Genomic DNA, 19155 nt, shown 5'->3' on the forward strand with positions numbered 1-19155 from the left:
CAGTACTGTATATGGGGGTATGGTGATTACCATGAATCTTTGGGGGTTACAGAATCTGTTTATCCTTCAACCCATGCTAATCTCTAGAGAATATCACAAATTTATCTCCTTTAAATTTTTTAATAAGGTTTTTGTATAGTTAAAGTACATTTTTAATAGTTCTTTATAACTTGACATCCTATATACACATTTAGGACTTCTTTATTCTACTGTTCCATACAAGCTCAGTGATGTATTCATCAATATGGTAACCATACTGCATTCCTTCCTCAGATTTCAAAGTGAGGAGGTTTTTTTTTTTTCTGGAATATTATGTGACAGGCTATTTCAGATGCTGTGTTTATGGAGTATCGGCATCTGTATTAGTGTCATATGGAGGCCACATACAGCCGTACAGTCGGAGTGCCCGTGGGGTCCTGACTTTTTGCATGACACAAAATAACCAGCACGTTTAATGTTTATTGTGTGTTGTGTGCCCGTCATTATTTCTAATTAGATGGCATATTTAGGGGCACCCCTCTACCCGTGCATGATGGTTTTTAATTGAATGTTTGTTAAGCTTGTAGATTGTCTTTGCTTTCACTATATAGTGACTTCACTGAGTCTGTATTTGTACCCAAGAGCACTTTGCTTCAAGCATCTTCTTAAAATGTACTATAAATTTGCTGATCTGCTTTGGCCACTTTCTATCTCCTATCTCTTAATTTGCTGCCACCGCTGAATTGCACGCAATGATTGCCTTTCTCCCAATGCTTGGCTACTGATTTGGCTACAGGATTTCTCCATGAACAACAGCATCAAGCAGGTGAGTCCGCTGCTGCTACCACCCTGCCACATTATACCAATGACTGCAAGAAAGTAGCATAAAACTAGTATATATACATGCTGATACGGATGGACTTGTGTCTAAAATTTCACCATATGTAAGTGACAAACAAGAAAACCAAAAAAAATAGCAAAAATTTTCTACAGACTAAACAGCAAATTGGATTTTATTGGAGATTCCGACTTCTAATAAAGATAAAGGAATTATCCAGATTTTCAGAAATTTGTAAGAAAAAAAAAAAATTCTGGTCCGTGAAATCGCTTATTGCAAGCGTTGTTGCTCTGGTGGTCTCTGCAGTGATGAAAGCACATAATTCGGTAGACTGCCTCGCCATTAACCTCAACAGTAACACTTGCATGTACAGCACATTAACATTACTCATAGTTGAGTTGTAAACTTGTTGCAGTGAGAGTAATGATTACTACACAAATTAAAAAAAAAACCTTCAATGGTGAAAAACTTCTAACATTGTGCAGAAACAGAAAATCTTCAATGCATGGCAATTTTTCACTTGTTGGGTACCATAATTCAGGATGTTCTGCTCCATGTGGACTTGGATAAGGGGGCATTTAAGGGAACTGCACTAGATGAGTACTGAAACAGAAGAGAAAATATTCAAGGGTTTGTCCCAAGTTTTTAAATTATTCCCAAGATAAAGGATTCCTAGCTTATAGGTGACAGGGACCCCACTGATTACGAGAATGGGAACCCCCATGATCCGGAGAATGGGGGTCCCATTCTTACTAGCAGGTTGAGCTACTGCTTCATTCAGTCTGCAGCACACACATAGACACACATAGTGCCGCTCATGGAAATCTTGAAGCTACCATAGAATTAAAGTGGTAGGACGAATAATACGGACTGTGGGGGTCCCCCGTTCTCGTGATCAGTGGGTGTCAGGCCCTCAAGGATCACCTTTTTAAAATCTTGGGGCTACCTATCCAAGTTCCAACCTCAAAACTGCTTGAAAAATCTGCACCACAGTAGAGGACGTTATCAGCCATGTTGGATATCATCAACCAGTTTCTTTCAGTAAATCTAAATTTGTTTTAGTTTGTTTTTCAAATAAACTTTTTGCATCAGATATTCCTCAGTTTTTTTTTTCTTTTATCAGCCGAGGCGTCCATTACATGTCCGCCTGGAATTTCTTATCTTGTGTGTGTAACTAGACCTGATGACAGAAATAAGTGGCAGGTCAATGGCAATGTGCAGACATCTTCCTTTTATGTTCTTTATACACAATCCAACATAAATATTGTAGTGATGAAGCGATTGAAGCAGTCTCTGCTTTCCTTATCATGTGTTAAGAGAGTTTATTTTGCACACACAGGCACTCTCGAGAAGAGAGACATTGAGTGCTCCGGTACTGTACGCTAATTATTTTTGGAAGCATTTTTTTTTTTTTAACAAGGCTAATAATGCACTTTTGACTTGTGCTTTATCCTGACGGTTTTTTTGTTGTTTTTTTTATCTTCGTGTGACTTACCGAGTCGTCTGACTTGGGGATGGTCATGGTGGGGCCTGTAATAAATTGTTCTGGTTGATGATTTATTTACATAATTCCAACCTACTATGAATTCTCAGCCAGAGCAGCACTACAGTTATTTGGGCTGAACTCCTTGGACGTGAATTGATCTGCAATTGATCCGAGATCCTTGGCGATCTCCATCAGCTTCATAGAGATTAAAGAAGCCGAACAGCCATGCACGGCCATCTGCTCCATTAATCTGACGGAGCGACGAGGGGTCTGACGGAGACCTCAACTGATCAGCAAGTAAGGATAGGGCCTAACTTTTCTTCATGGGTAAACCCATTTAAGGAAACTGCAGCATAATTACAGCATATACCTGAGTATAAGCCAACCCAAGTATAAGCCGAGCACCCTAATTTTACCATAAAAACCTAGTAAAACCTATATTTTTTTACTCAAGTATAAGCAGAGTTTGGGTTTTCAGTACATTTTTTTATGCTGAAAAACTAGGCTTATACTCGAGTATATACTATTACATTATGGATAGTAATGTTTATAGCAGATTACCCACATAGTACACCCATCAACATATTCTGAAAAGTACAAGGTTTTGCATATGTAGATCCCCTTAGCCTTGTGGTTCCGATTGGCTCCACTGCTTATGAACTTTTATGACCGTTCAGGGCAAGTGTCTAACTATCCGCATTTGACACAAAAAAATTGCAAAACCTATGTGTCAAATATTGATGTTCAGTACATATGGAACCTGTCTGTCATCATTATGACCTGTTCACTTGTTCAGACTCTAGAGAAGGTCAGGATCCTGCTGTAGGCAGAACAAAAGTCACACCATCCCCAGCTCAGAAATCTGAAAACAGAGCATAAAATCTGAAGAGATCCTAAAAATTCTTAAAACTGGCCTCATAATCTACATATTTCAGTACTGAAGTGAGGATAACATATTTTGTTTTTCACCTCTACTTTAACAGAATGAATGTAATTATTATTATTTATTATTTTATATCATTTTTATTCTCTTAAATGACTACAAACCTAAAAATGCAAAGTTGCACACGTGTGCTCGGTATTATTTTAAGGGATCTTATCAGTACAAACAATGAGGGTACGTCTCTAGGATATGCCATAAATATTAGATCATTCCACATCATTTTTGTAAATTTGTGTACAAGCAGTCCCCGTCCTAACATATACAGATGACTCTTCGTTCCAAACAGACCTCTCTGCCCAGTGTGACGTTTGGTAAAGCTCTCTGGATGAGAGTAATTTACTAAACTTTAGTCCCAGGCTGCAATGATTCTATTGTCGAGTGGGCAAAAATTTTTCCAATACTGACTTGCATACAAATTCAACTTAAAGGACATCTACCATCAGATGGTTGATGACTATTACTTACCTTCCCATCCCATCCCTACGTGTCCCAAGCTACATTTCTTTGCATGGCTGCATTTCTGTATAGTATAGAAGATATGCAAATTAGTCTTTGGTGCTCCACCGTAATATAATGCCTGCCGCGTTCTGAGAGCTGGTGAGATTTGAAAAGAGAGTGATTACATTACCGGCTCTCAGAATGGGCCTGGAGCGGCTCCGTGGCAAGCACAAATGATAATACGGTGGAGCCTGATGGTGCTCTGCAGAGCACCACAGGCTTATTTGCATATCTGCAGGTAATCTGATGTCCTTTAAAGGGGTTGTTCAGGCTTTTTAAAAAATTGTATATGAACTGGAAGTTATAAAAACAATAAAAATCCTCTACTCCCCTCCTCTGACGCTCCCTTTGTCCCACTGTCGTCCGTCACTGTTGTGCCCCTGTTAGATTACATAGGCCAAGTAGTGCCGCATACCTAATATAGCATTACTCTCAATGTGTATCAGGCATGTGGCAGTAGCTGGTAAGCTAAAAGCGAAGGCCTGGCAGTGACGGGTGGTGGCTCAGGACAAGAGCGCCAGAGGAGGCAAGCATTAGATTTATTTTTAAGGCCCAGACAACCAGTTTAAGAATAAAACTTTTGTATGCAATCCTGTCTGTACATGATTAGGAGTTAGACTATGTGGCTCTTATTGTACCGCAAAAGTTGATGGCATGGCAAGCCAGTGTCCTCCTAATTACTATTGACTAGGATGTCAATCTGACTCCTATCAATCTGACCCGTTAATCCAGGTGCTACTCCAGTAATGTGTCTCCTATGTTTATCCTGTTACATTAAAACTTATTGTCCAATAAACTTGGTCAAGTTTAGAAAACCAAAATAGATTGACCAGTTTCTGTTAAATAGCTTTCAGATGCCCCTTTTCAGATTCTGTGCAGCTTTTTTACCCCTAAATTGCAGATTATGAATTATTGGATTTGTGGTTATTTTATATACCATATACAAGCAGTCCCCGGGTTACGTACAAGACTAGGTTCTGTAGGTTTGTTCTTAAGTTGAATTTGTATGTAAATTTTATAATTGTAACCCCAGCCAAAATTTGCTGTGACAATTGGATTTTAAAATTGTTGGGTTGTCATAAGAACCAGGATTAACAATAAAGCTTCATTGCAGACACGTGTTACAGCTGTTTATTGTAGCCTGGGACTTAAATACAGTAAATTACCAAAGGTTTATTTGTAACTAGGGGTCGTCTGTATGTCGGGTGTTCTTAAGTAGGGGACCGCCTGTATTGTGTTTCAATGAATGCTTACAGTTAATGGCCATTTTGTATGAATTTTTTTAGAAGGAGACTGACACCAATGAAGGTACACTTAGTTCTAAGAAGGTGAAAGAACTTTCCGTGATAGATGGAAGAAGGGCACAGAACTGTAATATTCTCCTCTCCAGGTACGTACTCTATATAACACAGAGAACTTCACGTGTATACCTGTATTTGGAAGCAATTTCCACAGACATTTCTGCCGACAAAATTTCTTGGAATGTATGGATATCTCTCAGCTGACCTCTTCAGAATATTCATTATTTCCTAATTTGGCCAAAGCAGTATACAATAGCTCAGACTGGCCATGTGTGCACAGATAATAATCACAGGCGGCCTTTCTAGAAGATACAACTCTAGTTTGTGTGCACTGAACGATAATGTGAAGATCTTTTTGGACTATTCTGCGGCTTAAAAAAAGAGAAATTGCACTTCTTTCCCCCACATTTTTAATAAAAATTATTTAAAATAATATGTAAAGTGGATTTTCGAGCAAAACCTATTAATTACCACTTGGATTCCCCCACTAATAAGACAACAGAAGGTCCTGTAGATCCACCTGAGCAGTGAAGTAGTCATTAAAATATCTAACAAGTAGTGAATCAAAAAAGCCAATACATGAAATACTATGAATCTTTATTCAAATTTGCCATACTGTACATAAAAGACAAGCCTTTAAAAACAATTAAAATTGCACCATAGTGCACAAAGCTAATCCATACTAGAGCGGATGCGATATTGTCCCCCTAGTGCCAGCCCACAGTCCAAAGTAAAGGAACATAGTTCCACAGCCTCCTGGAGTACAGGTACTAATATTTATGAGGTAGGTATGATGTGGATGTGTGGTACATGAATATAGAAAGTACTGCAGTTCTAGTTGATTATCAGGAACTAAACATACTAAAAATTGGTTTCCCAGTGATTAGCCATGTACAGATGCTTACCTGAAGTCATTCTTTATTAGTAGCACCCAAGCGGCACAAGAAAGTGAATGGACTCTAGAGGAAATTCACACCTATCTGTAAAATGTCTTCTAGTCTGTCCCATCAGGCCCGTTGTGGAGCCAGTTTGAGTTTCAACTGTTTTTCTGTGGAAATGCAGGACTTGCTGGATCATGCCTGGAACTGCTGAACTGAGCTAATGTGTTCAGTTCATTCTAGGTTCATTCTGGTAAATCGTGTATGCCAACTGAGCAAGTTTGTCAGAACTACCCTGTATGTGCACAATGGACCTTAAACCCTAGGATTAACTCTTGCTTAAAGAGTATCTTCCATTATCTCACAAGTGTGGGGGTGAACATACCATTATGTAGGGGGTCCTATACAGATTCAGAAGCACTTTAAATTTTTTTTCTAGCCCCCACGTTTGTTGATATATCGGTCCAGATATCTGAGCATTCTAATCCTCTCCACCGTCAGAGAGGAGGCGATGGAGCAGAGGAGCGTGAGTTATGATCTTCTATTTGTCAGAGAAAGTTACCATAACACACCCCCTCCTAGCACCTCCTCTCTGACAGTGGAGAGGATTACAATGATCAGATGCTGCAACTGAACCCATGAGTTCTAGATAGAAAATTCAAAATGCCCCTGAATCTGTGTAGAAACCCCTACAGAATGGTATTTTCAAGTGTATCCAGCGGATCCATTTTTAACCAGAAATTAATAATCAAATCTATATTTCTTTAAACTGGTTTTACTATATTTTTGGCACATGCTCAACCTACCACTTTATATATGTGGGGGGCACTGGTCGAACACTCTTGTAACAACCTCATGCTGGTCTTGCATATACATCTCTGGTTGTATTGGTTATCTATTGACTTATGGGATTGGTCTGTAAATGGATGAGAGTCTGGGAGCAGTCTCCCAACATCTCTGACATGGCTGTAGAAAAATAATGTCCATGCCACATAATATGCACCACTTTATATATGAGTGATATTTTCTAGATACGAGGAAGTGCTAATAGATAGAAATGAAGTGAGCCACATGGTGCGCAGAGGATTGCGTAGCACGTCTGTGCATAATACAAAGTTCATACACCCAACTCCTTATCTCAGGCTACGAGCAGATTACAATGCTTCGGGAGACATTCTTCTGCAGCTATGTATGCTATTTTATGTGCAATGAGAGAAAAATTTCAGTGATAACATATTGAAATCCGACGCCACTCCTCACATACGCATGATGTTTGGTATCTGCGCTTGGCTAACAATACTAATTATAAAGCTGAGGGATATTGTGACCGTACACATTGTTTAATTAGTTTTTTGTTCTTGAACAGAATAGTCTTATCTGGAATATGTACTGATAGAAATGGCTCTATTAGATACTGTGTTCCTAAAGATGTTCCTAGCAAATTTTGGAGGGCTCTTACGGCATGTACAGGTCAGTTTAGTCCTGTATCATGTTCGGTGCATTGAAAAAACATAAAAGTCATAAAAGGGTCAAAATTAATAGTTTTTGACTTTGGGCTGACCGCATTCTCTCCTGGCTTCTTCATACTCATGCTTTATCGGCTTAGCCGAAAATGCTTGTGTACTCCATGTACGAAACCACGCCGGACAGTAAAATTCCAACTTGCCTGATCCTTATCTCTACCAGGATTTTTCAGGAGGGAAAGTCAGGAGAGGGCTAGTTTCAGGAAAAGTCCCCATGTTGGTACATTTCCATACAATCTGTACGGAGGCATCAATAGTGGTCTAATATCTCCACTGGATCACAGAACAACAACCGTGTGCCCTTGACACGGTCTAAGGGGGCAAAAAGGAGATACATGGGCACATTTACAGTGCATTGTCTTGCGACACAATTTGAAAGTTAAATCTCGTGCTCAGTCGGATCATCCGACAGCACGCCCTTAAACTGTCTTGCATGGGCGTCAGCGCAGCTGCGACAGAAAAGGATCGCGTGCAACACAATCCCAGCACAGACACTTGTTAAATACCTGTCCAAGCCATGGAATCCCCAAAAACGTCGCAGAGTCCGACAAACCCTTTGTAAATGAGCCCCACTGAGTAGATGACAGCGCTTTTCTACCCTGTCATTTCATGAAATCTCATTCACACGTTCATGCGTCAATATCTTCTTCTATGTTGGAAAGTGAAAATCCACCCCAATTTTAGATGTGCTGCAGAACCAAAGCTAAAAATAGAAGTTGGATTTCCTTATCTTACTACCTTGTTTATTAAGGAAATCATCTATAACTTTCTGGGCACTTGATGTACTGAGAACCCTGGAGAAGTGATTAGAGGAAAGGCCTGTGACGCTGCTCGGCTGTCAGCTCTGATGTATGATGTGGGAAACTCTTTTTATTTCTCTACCACACCCATGAAAAATAAAGCCAGCACAGTGGAGCAGATCTATTGTCACTAACGTTTTATTGCTCCCAGCACATCTCACGGGGTCCTGCTTGACAGACATCATCCGGATGGCTCAATGTCAGCAAAAATTGGAATGTAGATCTAATCTTGGACACGGAGTACATTCAGTATTCAGTCAGTTATTTCCCAAGCTCCTTGAAATGTAGAATCACCTTATATGAACCTTCTATGTTATGTTACAAATTGCTTGGCTAACAATTCCCTGGCTAGAATTATTTATTTTAAATATTGTGATACTTTTCTATAAATTGTTCTTCATGGCAGCCTTTTAGGCATCAAGTTAACATCTGAAGTCCTCCATGCAGTTAAAGGGAACCTGCCATCAGGATTTTACATTTTCAAGTCAAGATAGGTTCTCATAGCCTGAATTGATAAAAGTATATCTGGCTCCCTGCCAGCAAACTGCAGTGAGTCACTGAGTTGTTGTCATCATTATCTGCACACTGTGCTCTTAAAACTCTACTTCCTGCTCCCTCCTCCCCCTCCCTCATGCAAACATTAGCTGACTCTGTGCTGCAAGAAAATCAAATATGACAATATGTCCCCTCTTTTATATATAGCATAATTATATCTCAATGTAAATCGGTCTAAATAATTGTACAACCTGTATAACCCCTGTTGGTTTGGTATGATAAGGACGTGGTTTTAATATAGATATAGCGGTGGATGCAGATAATGGCGCCGGTGTTTTATGCTGCTCTGGTGATGACCTGTATACTACAGTCTGGACTAATCTGTCTCCTTGCCCTGATTTCTAAGACTACATTGAATGATGTAATGGCTGAAAGAACCAGACATCAAGTGACCTCTTATCCTTTGGTTTAGTGAAGCCAAACATAACACTACTAAACACAAGATGGCCGACGCTCTGTAATTTGACGGTCTCCCATCTAATATGAGGAGAGAAAGTTGAAATGTGTTTTCGCTTACTTCATATATTTAGATATTGGTGAAGGCAGGAGTATACTGTGCCCTGCAGGTTTTACTCAAGATGGTCAGGCTTTACTAAGCCCATGTGAATGGGGTCTGCCTCAGACCTACTAATGTGCACACATTGAATGAATTTCTATGGGAGGTGTGGGAATGTAAAAATTGTTCCCTCCTTTTTTTGACATATTTTCTGTGCATGGCCCTAATAAAGTCAGGGTTAAAGAGAAACCCGTCATGCAAAATAACCCCCCTAAACTAAATATATTTTCATAAACTGCCATTAGAGAGCATTGCCTCTATCCCTTCATTGTCCCTCTACATGCCTGTAAACCTAAGCAATGAGGTCCTAAAGCTGTATGCAAATGATCTGTGAAATGTCCAATGAAGCATTAGCATATTCAAGCTGTCCACTCTTCATGAGTGGGAGGCACAGCCACACCCCCAGTGCATGACTGACAGCCTGTATAATGATGTGAGGCTGTATAATGATGTGCTTCCTGGTGCTGGTGGCCACACCCCGTGCAGCCTGTGTGTACATGTGTGTGTGTGTGTGTGTATAGAAGAGATACAGCAGCTCCAGGCAGCCATGTTATATCAGAACATGTCAGATTCATGTGTAGCTGATGTCTGTGTCTCTCACCTGTATATTAGGAGGATGCAGCATGTCAGCAGATGCAGCACACACACTAGCAATGCTTTACTATACATTACACACAGACATGAGCAGGGGGAGGAGAGGGGAGGGGTAACAGGGGTGACATCACTGCCTCTGACCATGTGACCAGCCTCATGTACATGATAAAAAATAGATGATTTTACAATGAATAATGTATGAAATAACTAGATAAAGGCTGGGATGGGATCCTTGTGAGCTGCTCCAACAGGTAGAGGTGACAGGACAAGTGACACAGACCTGATGACAGGTGTCCTTTAAGCCCTCTATAGGTAAATGGAGAACGAATAGTGGATCCAGATATAGATGAAGCAGCACTCCAAAAAGTTAGATGAAGAAAGTGATGTTTATTCCACCAATGATGCGACGTTTCGTCTTTTCATTAAAGACATTCTCAAGCATGTATATCTGGATCTACCGTTTGAGGGGTTGTCGGACCCCTACGAAGACCTGCACCCTACAATTTTCCGCACGGTGACGCTCCAACCTTTATGCTTTATCTGAGAACGAATAGTGTATGTTCCAGTATTAAAATTATATATTCATTTATTTTTTAACGCTGACAAATGGTTTGTGTAAAAATTTGCAGTAAGTATTTGTGGATATTTTAGTTTATCAAGCATAGTGCCATACACTGTATAGTGGCTGTACTACAAGCAGAACATGCAATCAATGGCCATGACTTCTCAGGCTTGTGAGGGGAAAGCAGCATCATTCATTCCCCGCTGAGGGGGTGATGTTGGGTGACCCCATGCGGAAATCCAATAGCAGTGCTGAAGCACTTTGAGGCAACGTTCTGCCTCCATTGCACTTGGCTAATTTACATATGTATATAATCAACTTTTTCTCAACGTTGCTAATTGACAAGAAATCTATATTTCTGGTATGGTCGATACAGACTCCCGTTAACCAGAAGAACTTGAAGCCCTTTATTCGTATTATAACACAATGTAAGTATGCCAGCTTTCAGCACCCCCTCCTAAATCAACAGACCTTGACATACTGAACCTTGAGCTAGCAATGGTGGAGGAAATTAAACACCTAAGGGATTATTCAATAAGCCTCAATTGTTTTTAGTGATTAGGCGATGACCCCTTTGATCTGATGCCTTGCACTACCCTCCCCTAATTCCACAAACACCCCTAAGCTGGGAACACTTGCCAAGAACAAAGTATTTCATCATATTGAGAGTCTGCATATCCACAAGCCGCCTTGTTCTGTATGGAATACTCTGTGTAGATTGTTCCTAGACCTCTATAAAATATAGGGTGATGCATGGGTGCGCGCTTCAATGACTTATCACATTCTGTTGTTTCAGGGTTTTTGTGTGGGGGCTGCAGGGCTTTCTCCTGTAGAAGTTCATACAGGGAAATATTCACAGACTTGTGATGGAATGTGAATCACATTTAATACTGCAGTGTCAGCTTCTGTTTTGATGAACTCTCGATGGCTTGCTCGAGGTTTAACCCCTTAATGACCGCCCTATCGGGTTTTTACGGCGGTCATTAAGGGTACTTCTTCTGATGCGACGCCTTTCTACGGCGGCGCATCAGAAGAAGTTTTCGGGACACCGGGTCTCACTGGTGCCGGTGTCGGGCTGTGATATCACAGCCCAGACCCGGCACTAACACCCGGGATCGGAAAAACTCCGATCCCGGGTGTTTAACCCCTTGCACGCCGCGGTCAAGCATGACCGCGGCGTGCAAGTGTGTCCCCCGTGGATCGGACCCCCCCGGTGTGCTTACCGGGGGATCCGATCCCTCCTGCCGCTGCCCCGGGTTCCGACGAGTGACCCGGGGCTGTCGGCTCCTCTTCTCACCGGGTCCTGCCTTCCTGGCAGGACCCGGCTGTAAGTAACTGAGCATGCGCAGCATGCTCAGTTACTTTCACTATACACTGCAATACAAGTGTATTGCAGTGTAAAGGCTTGAATAAGCGATCGGATGATCGCTTATTCAAGCCAAGAAGTAGAAAATGTAAAAAAGTAAAAAAAAAAAAATTAAATCTTTTTATAATATAATTAAATAAATAAAATAAAAGTCCCATAATCTCCCCAGTAACACATAAAATGCAAATAAAGTATATAAAACACAAAACACGTACATATTTGGTATCACCGCGTCCGTATTAATCTGTACAATAAATCTAAATCAATATTGAACCCGCTCGGTGAACTACGTAAAAAAAAAACTCGAAAAACTTCCCATAATATACAATTTTTCATCAAACACCATCACAAAAAATGTTCTAAAAAGTGATCAAAAAAAGTTACGGTACCTAATATGATACGACTGAAAAGAACAACTGTTTTCGCAAAAAATAAGCCCTCAACCAGATCTGACAACAGAAAAATACAGAAGTTATGGCCCTGAAAAGTTGTCAATAGTAAAAACAATGCGATTTTCTCCAATATTGGTTTTGCTCAGGAAAATTGAGCAAAATAAGAAAAACTATATAAATGAGGTATCACCGCGTCCGTATTAATCTGTACAATAAATCTAAATCAATATTGAACCCGCTCGGTGAACTACGTAAAAAAAAAACTCGAAAAACTTCCCATAATATACAATTTTTCATCAAACACCATCACAAAAAATGTTCTAAAAAGTGATCAAAAAAAGTTACGGTACCTAATATGATACGACTGAAAAGAACAACTGTTTTCGCAAAAAATAAGCCCTCAACCAGATCTGACAACAGAAAAATACAGAAGTTATGGCACTGAAAAGTTGTCAATAGTAAAAACAATGCGATTTTCTCCAATATTGGTTTTGCTCAGGAAAATTGAGCAAAATAAGAAAAACTATATAAATGAGGTATCACCGCAATCGTAGTGAACCAGAGAATAAAGATAAAATATTATTTTTACGTTACGGTGAGCGGGGGGGGGGGGGCGGGGGAATCCAAATAATCCAAAATAAAAATTGATGATTTTGTGTGTGTCCCCCTTGAAATAGTTAATAAAATCTCATGAATAAGCTTTAGACTCCCAAAATAAATTATTTATACATTGTATCTCATCCCATAAAAAATAAGCCCTCATATGATCGCATTACCAAAAAAAATAAAAATTTATAGGTCGTACAATGTGACAATACAAATCTGCTGTGGACGGCGCCTCCATTCATTCTATGCTCGGCCGTGCGCCCGTACAGCAGTTTACCACCACATATGTGGTATCAGTACACTCGGGAGGAATTGGGCATCAAGCGTTGCAGTGCGTTTCATCATTTAATTTATTCTGAAAATGTCAGTTTTGGCCTAAATGAATGTATTTCCAAAAAAATTCCATAGTTTCTAAATCGCAGGTCCATATTTTTTAACCCATGTGAAACACTTAAAGGGTTAATGGACTTAATAGAAGTTGTTTTACATACGTTAAGGGGTGAAGTTTCTATAGTGGGGTAATTTATGAGGTTTTACTATTATTTAGGCCTCTCAAAGTCACTTGGAAGCCGAGTTGTCCCTCAAAATGTGAGTTATGGCAATTTTCATGAAAATAAGAAAAATCGCACCTAAAGTTCTGCACCTCATAACATCCTAGAAAAATGACCGGAAGCATAAAATATCATCCCAACATAAAGCAGATATTCTGTAAATGTTAATTATCAAACTTTTTGGGTAGTTTTACTTCCTGTCTGGAAACCAGAACATTTCAAACTTGGAAAATGAAGAATTTTTACAAACTTTTGCCAAATTTTCACTTTTTTTCAGAACGAAACGCAAAACGTATCACTTAAATTTTATAACTAACATGAAGTACAATGTGTCACGAGAAAACATTCTCAAAATCACCAGGATATGTTAAAGCGTTCCGAAGTTATAACCAATTATCGTGAGACATGTCAGATTTGAAAAATCGAGTCTGGTCATTGAGCTGAAAACTAGTGTCGGTGATAAGGGGTTAAAGGGGTAAAACAAGATTAGAATAACATGGCTGCTTTCTGCCGGACTCGGCACCGCACCCGATTGTGTTGGACATCACAGCTCAAATCTATACAGTCAGCGCATAGGCATGATGCTGTATTTGTAAGCTTGGTTTATCTGAGGCCGATTTCAGAAAAAACGGTTGTTGGCTTAGGAAATATAGACCACATTTCATATTTCTCAGACCTGGCCTCCTTGGCAAACTCAACTGTTAGCTAATATAATATAAATGCAAATTTTAAATGTATATGAGAAAGTATATTTTAATCTTCAAAGAAGCATCTCCGTCTCACCCTATTTTGGAGAATCACTTTAATATTGTTTCTTTAAAAAAAGAATTTGATTTAAAATTACAAACTACTTTTCAACAACTTTGTACAGTTACCATAGTTACAGATTACAATCCAGATCCTGTGGTCATAACTAATTCCTAGAATTTCTTTCTAAGGTGCACTGGACGTTACCAACAATAAGGAACAATAGGGGAAAAAAAATCTATTGTTTACTCACTGACAATATTCATAGAAGGGCATGAAAAATTTTGAAGCATATTTTAGGGTAAACTTGCAGCATATGGATATTTACCTATTGAAAAATCTGCAGTGGATTGAAGTAGTTAACATTCCTATGCTGCGTGGTTTCACCATGTGGATTTTTAATATACCTTATTTTTTGGACAATAAGGCACACAAAAAATCCTTTGATTTTCTCAGAAATCAAAGGTGCGCCTTATAGTCCAGTGTGCCTTATATATGAACTGTACTTACAGACAACAGCTGCCTAGAACTGTGCACAGGTCTGCCACCTGCTGGTCATTCATGCTTATAATCAGGTGTGCCTTATCCGGTGCGCCTTATATATGAACCCAGACGTTTTAGCAGGCATTTATTGATGGTGCTTCTTATAATCCGGTGCGCCTTATAGTCTGAAAAATACGGTATGTCAGTTCTTGTCATGGCTTTTCCCAGTTGGATTCATAGGGAGGTAAAAAATCTGCTTGTGAAATGTATCATTATATATTTTGATGCAGATTCACCTTAAAAATCCAAAATTGATTATATTAATAGGATTCTTTTTGCCTCCAAGAAATTCTGCAGGTAAATCTGAGACTAAACTTGCTCCATGTTTCTGTAGATTTTTGGTTTGTTTGCAAACGCAGAAATAATCCATAGAAAAGATGATCTTCAATTCCTTTTAAGATGGTTCTAGGACCCTCTGTGTGTGTCTTTAGGTTTATATTTGGGGAAAAAGTGGAAATCTGCAGTCACAAAAATGGCAGGAATCTTCCGTTTTAATCTTTTAAGATAAGTACCAGTAAAGAATATTTGGAACTTGTTGAAGCTTGCTCCGCAGTGCGCTGGGAATTCTTCATGTGACAATATCTTTACCATGTCGAGGTTCAGTATGGACTTGCACAAATTCAATGTTGTCAGTAGTCTTTGATGATTAACGGTGTGATATGGTGTACACATGCACCACAGAACACACTGGGATGGTGTGGTGGGCGATTAGACGAAAATATACAGAATTCACAGCCTATCACCTAAAATCTATGGAATCATTGCCAACCCCTCCAGCACAGCGCTATATTAAAGTAGTGGTCACCATCTAGTGGCGCTTCAAACTACAACTCCCAGCATGTGCCGACTTGCAGTGTATAACATGTTATATAACATTCTCTCTCTTGTAGGCTGAAGTTGTCGAATGAAGAAATCAAGCGTGCAATTTTGACAATGGATGAGCAAGAGGATCTACCAAAAGACATGCTGGAACAGGTGAGGAGGTGATACCTTATCTGACTTGTCACCATTGACCTTTCTTTCAGCAGCAATGAAGGAAACCTCCAGCCACGTCGCCCATTATCCAACTAAATTGCTTTGTGGAAACTGAATAGTGACAGATGAGGCGTAGATAATTGGACAATGCAGGGAATTTGCAGTGTGACCGCTGATGGAGGCGATCATACATTTACTGATTGTAGAAGAAAGGGTGAAGCTAAAACATTCAGTATTGTTATGTTCTGCTATAAAGTAAATCTTCTTCTTCGTTCTGTGTTTCCCAGACTGCAGTGCGCAGAAACCCTGCTGTATTACACGTCCTCAAAGAAACCAGTAGCAGTAGTGACACCTACTGGATAGTGAATGTTAATGCAAGCAGTTCAGGTTACTGCAGACAGGATTAGGATTCCAGCTATCAACCTGCTGGGGGTCGTCATGGCTCTATCAATCAGATTTCTAGGTTTTGAATATGAACCCATATTCTCATGATCTTTGGGTGCCCCCAACCCATGAGACACTTTTCACCTATCCTATTGATTAATATGGCAACGGCTCCGCTTGGTGCTGTAATTCTATGTACATGCAAGCCTGGTGGTTCTTGCCGTACATCTTCAATTTCATATGGAGACATACATGTACCTATGGGATAATGGCTATGTACATATATGGTTGTATATGCTGCTAGTCAGACTGTGCTTGCATGTGACTGTATGTTGCCCTCTGTTTACCTCTGTGATGCTTTCCTCTTGGATGGATACGGGTATACTGCTATTTAATCACATGTAGCTATATCACACAAGTGATCTCTCTAGGATCACCACAGACAGCACATAAAACCATTAACTGTGTTTTTTAAATGGATTATTATATATTCATTTTGATGCGTTTTTAATGTCAGTGGATTCATAGGAATCACGAATTGCATACTGATGTCAGCCATGACCTGTCTTGGAGTTTCGCATACCATAGAACATACATAGATTTTTAAAAACATTTTTTAAATGGCTAATCATCCACACCTCCATGTTATAAGTAGGATAATGTGCTGTTCATGGAGATGATGTACTGAAGTGGGAGAAAGATCATACTCTTTTTTCCAATAAAACCTTATATTAAGAAATGTTTGGCAAAGTGTATAAAAAATAAACATTTTACATTTTTCCCCAAAGCTTTTCTGCGCTTTCTATGCCAATGATGACCTAGGTCAGTGGTGGCAAACCTATGGCACGGGTGCTAGAGGTTTCTGTTGGCACCCAGGCAGTCACCCCCATCACAGAGTTCACTAAACAGTCCGAGGTAGACCAGGAGGTGCCGTGCTTAGTGCTACGATAATATTCAGAAGGTCTTCTTTCTAGTATATTGGTGTCCTCAGGATGCTCATACGATTGAAAGCTGTGACAGGCCAGGGAGCAATAAGGTACTTCATAAATTGCCATGTTGGCACTTGGTGATTAATTGGTTTTTGTTTTAGTTTGGGCACTTGTTCTCTAAAAGGTTCACCATCACTGACCTAGGGGCTTGTCATTGCTGTAGAGGGTCATAGGAGCTGGCCGGGTAGCACTTGGAAGAGATGAGAAGGGATCTGTGAGTGGCTTATTTTTTTTAATGGTGAACCTATTTATATAGAAGAAAATTTAAAAAAAGTTACTTATAAAAGTTGTTGACTCTCTACAAAACAAGCATGCAACACCAACTCATATAATCATAAGTTATTGTTATAAGACAATAAGGTAATGTAATGAGAGAATCCAAATTAAAAAGAAATTCGCCTGGGAAGTTTTCCAGCATAGAGTTTGTTGAGTAATTTATCTCCAAAGTGAGAGCATTCACACTCCTTATGTACGAGTAGCTATAAATTATATTTGTTCACTATCCCATTTTTTAACAACAAAAAAGCTGCATTATTTATACCAGGGTGTAGTAAATCTTAGCTGATGAGGGTAATACACACCTTTCCCATTAATATTGCATTCAGTACATCAGTAGATACTTGCCTCTCTTTATAAAGGCCATTTTCCCCTGCTATTAGTTAAATTACAGTCTATCGTTATATTCCTCTATTTACTTTGACCCCAGTCTTTTGCCTTTAAGGGGTTTTTGTTTTGGTCCCTCCAACTGTTTTTTATACCATTTGTCTGTGAAGAGGATGGATCTTCAGGATGTACCAGAACCTATTCAATGGATGGAACTGATAACACCCAGTTGTCAGTTTAGTTAAATTAACAGAGATCTTAAGAAACTACAGCTCAAATGTAATTGTGCGGGGGCTTTATATACAAACATCAGGAGAGGAGATGGGTTCTCTTAAAAGTTTAAGCTCATAATAATAATTTTTGTCTTTAATATTCTTTCCAGCTCCTAAAATTTGTTCCTGAGAAGAGTGACATTGACTTGCTGGAGGAGCACAAACATGAGCTGGATCGCATGGCCAAACCTGACCGATTCCTCTTTGAGATGAGCAGGTACCTTAATAAAATGCGATTGTGAACTGTGGGCTGCAAAGTGTACTTTTTAGTGGCACCATTTAATATTCCATGCAATGTACTGGCAAGCTGGAAAAAATTCCAAGTGCGGTGAAGTTGACAAAAAAAGCACATTTGCAACATTTTCTTGTGGGCTCTGTTTTTACGGCTTTTATTCTGCGCTTCAAATGACGCGTCCTCTTTTTCTTTGGGTCCATACGATCACAGTGGTACATTTATATAGGTTTTATTAGGTTTTAGTAGATTTTTAAAAATTTTAATCTTTTAATTTTAATATTTGCCAACAAACAAATTCTGAGACCAATAACTTTTTCACACTTTGGTGTATGGACCTCTGTAAGGTGTCATTTTATGCGGTTTGTGCTGGCGTTTTAATTTATATCAATTTGGTACCTATATGACTGTTTGAGTACTTTTTATTCAAATATACATGGATATAAAAATAGCGAAAAAGTTGCTATGTGTGCATTTGGGCGCTATTGGGCGTAATAGTACGTCCTGGTGTGCAAAGGGGTTAAATAAAAATAACCTTCATCATCTACCTTAATGAGTGCTTCCATTTTTGAGCAGCTACTGATGTCATGGTTTCCTAGAAAGCCGATAGGCTGCAATATATCTGGAATATGATGTCACGGCTCTGTAGAGCAGTGAAGGGAGGACATATCGTGGACATCATGGCTACTATGGCTTTGTTGTTTAGCAGAGTCTAAAGAGAAATCTAAAGTAATAAAAATCAGTGCCAGATGGATGGAATTAAACAAAGTCTCCATTTCCCGCACTCCCAGGTGATTTGCACAGAGGAGATGCATATTTATCCGTTTCTCAGATCACTGTTAGGAACGTGTAAACCTTGTCTTTTCACAGCTGCAAAACATTTTCGTTTCATATAATATCCCAGTTTGGAAGTCGTTCATATTTGTTTTATTGTGTCTCCTCACTGGAGAGTATTGGATTTTCATGTTACTTTCTTCACATA

General features: G+C 39.4%; 1 protein-coding gene across 5 annotated transcripts in view; it reads left to right on the plus strand.

Moving 5' to 3' along the window:
* The window catches only part of DAAM1 (dishevelled associated activator of morphogenesis 1), a 144739-nt gene that overhangs the window by 101902 nt on the left and 23682 nt on the right, over positions 1-19155 (plus strand). For 4 of the 5 annotated variants that reach the window (XR_011848841.1, XM_072115781.1, XM_072115783.1 and 1 more), the window contains 4 exons: positions 776-805; positions 5031-5134; positions 15609-15693; positions 18052-18158. Coding sequence is in view for 4 of the 5 variants with exons in the window: in XM_072115781.1 (XP_071971882.1) it covers positions 776-805; positions 5031-5134; positions 15609-15693; positions 18052-18158 (326 nt within the window). In the remaining variant the exon portion in view is untranslated. The remainder of the gene's footprint in view (positions 1-775; positions 806-5030; positions 5135-15608; positions 15694-18051; positions 18159-19155) is intronic. The other variant, XM_072115784.1, reaches the window with a different exon arrangement.

This window comes from Engystomops pustulosus, chromosome 7 (assembly GCF_040894005.1).
Source record: "Engystomops pustulosus chromosome 7, aEngPut4.maternal, whole genome shotgun sequence".
NCBI classification, from domain to species: Eukaryota; Metazoa; Chordata; class Amphibia; order Anura; family Leptodactylidae; genus Engystomops; species Engystomops pustulosus.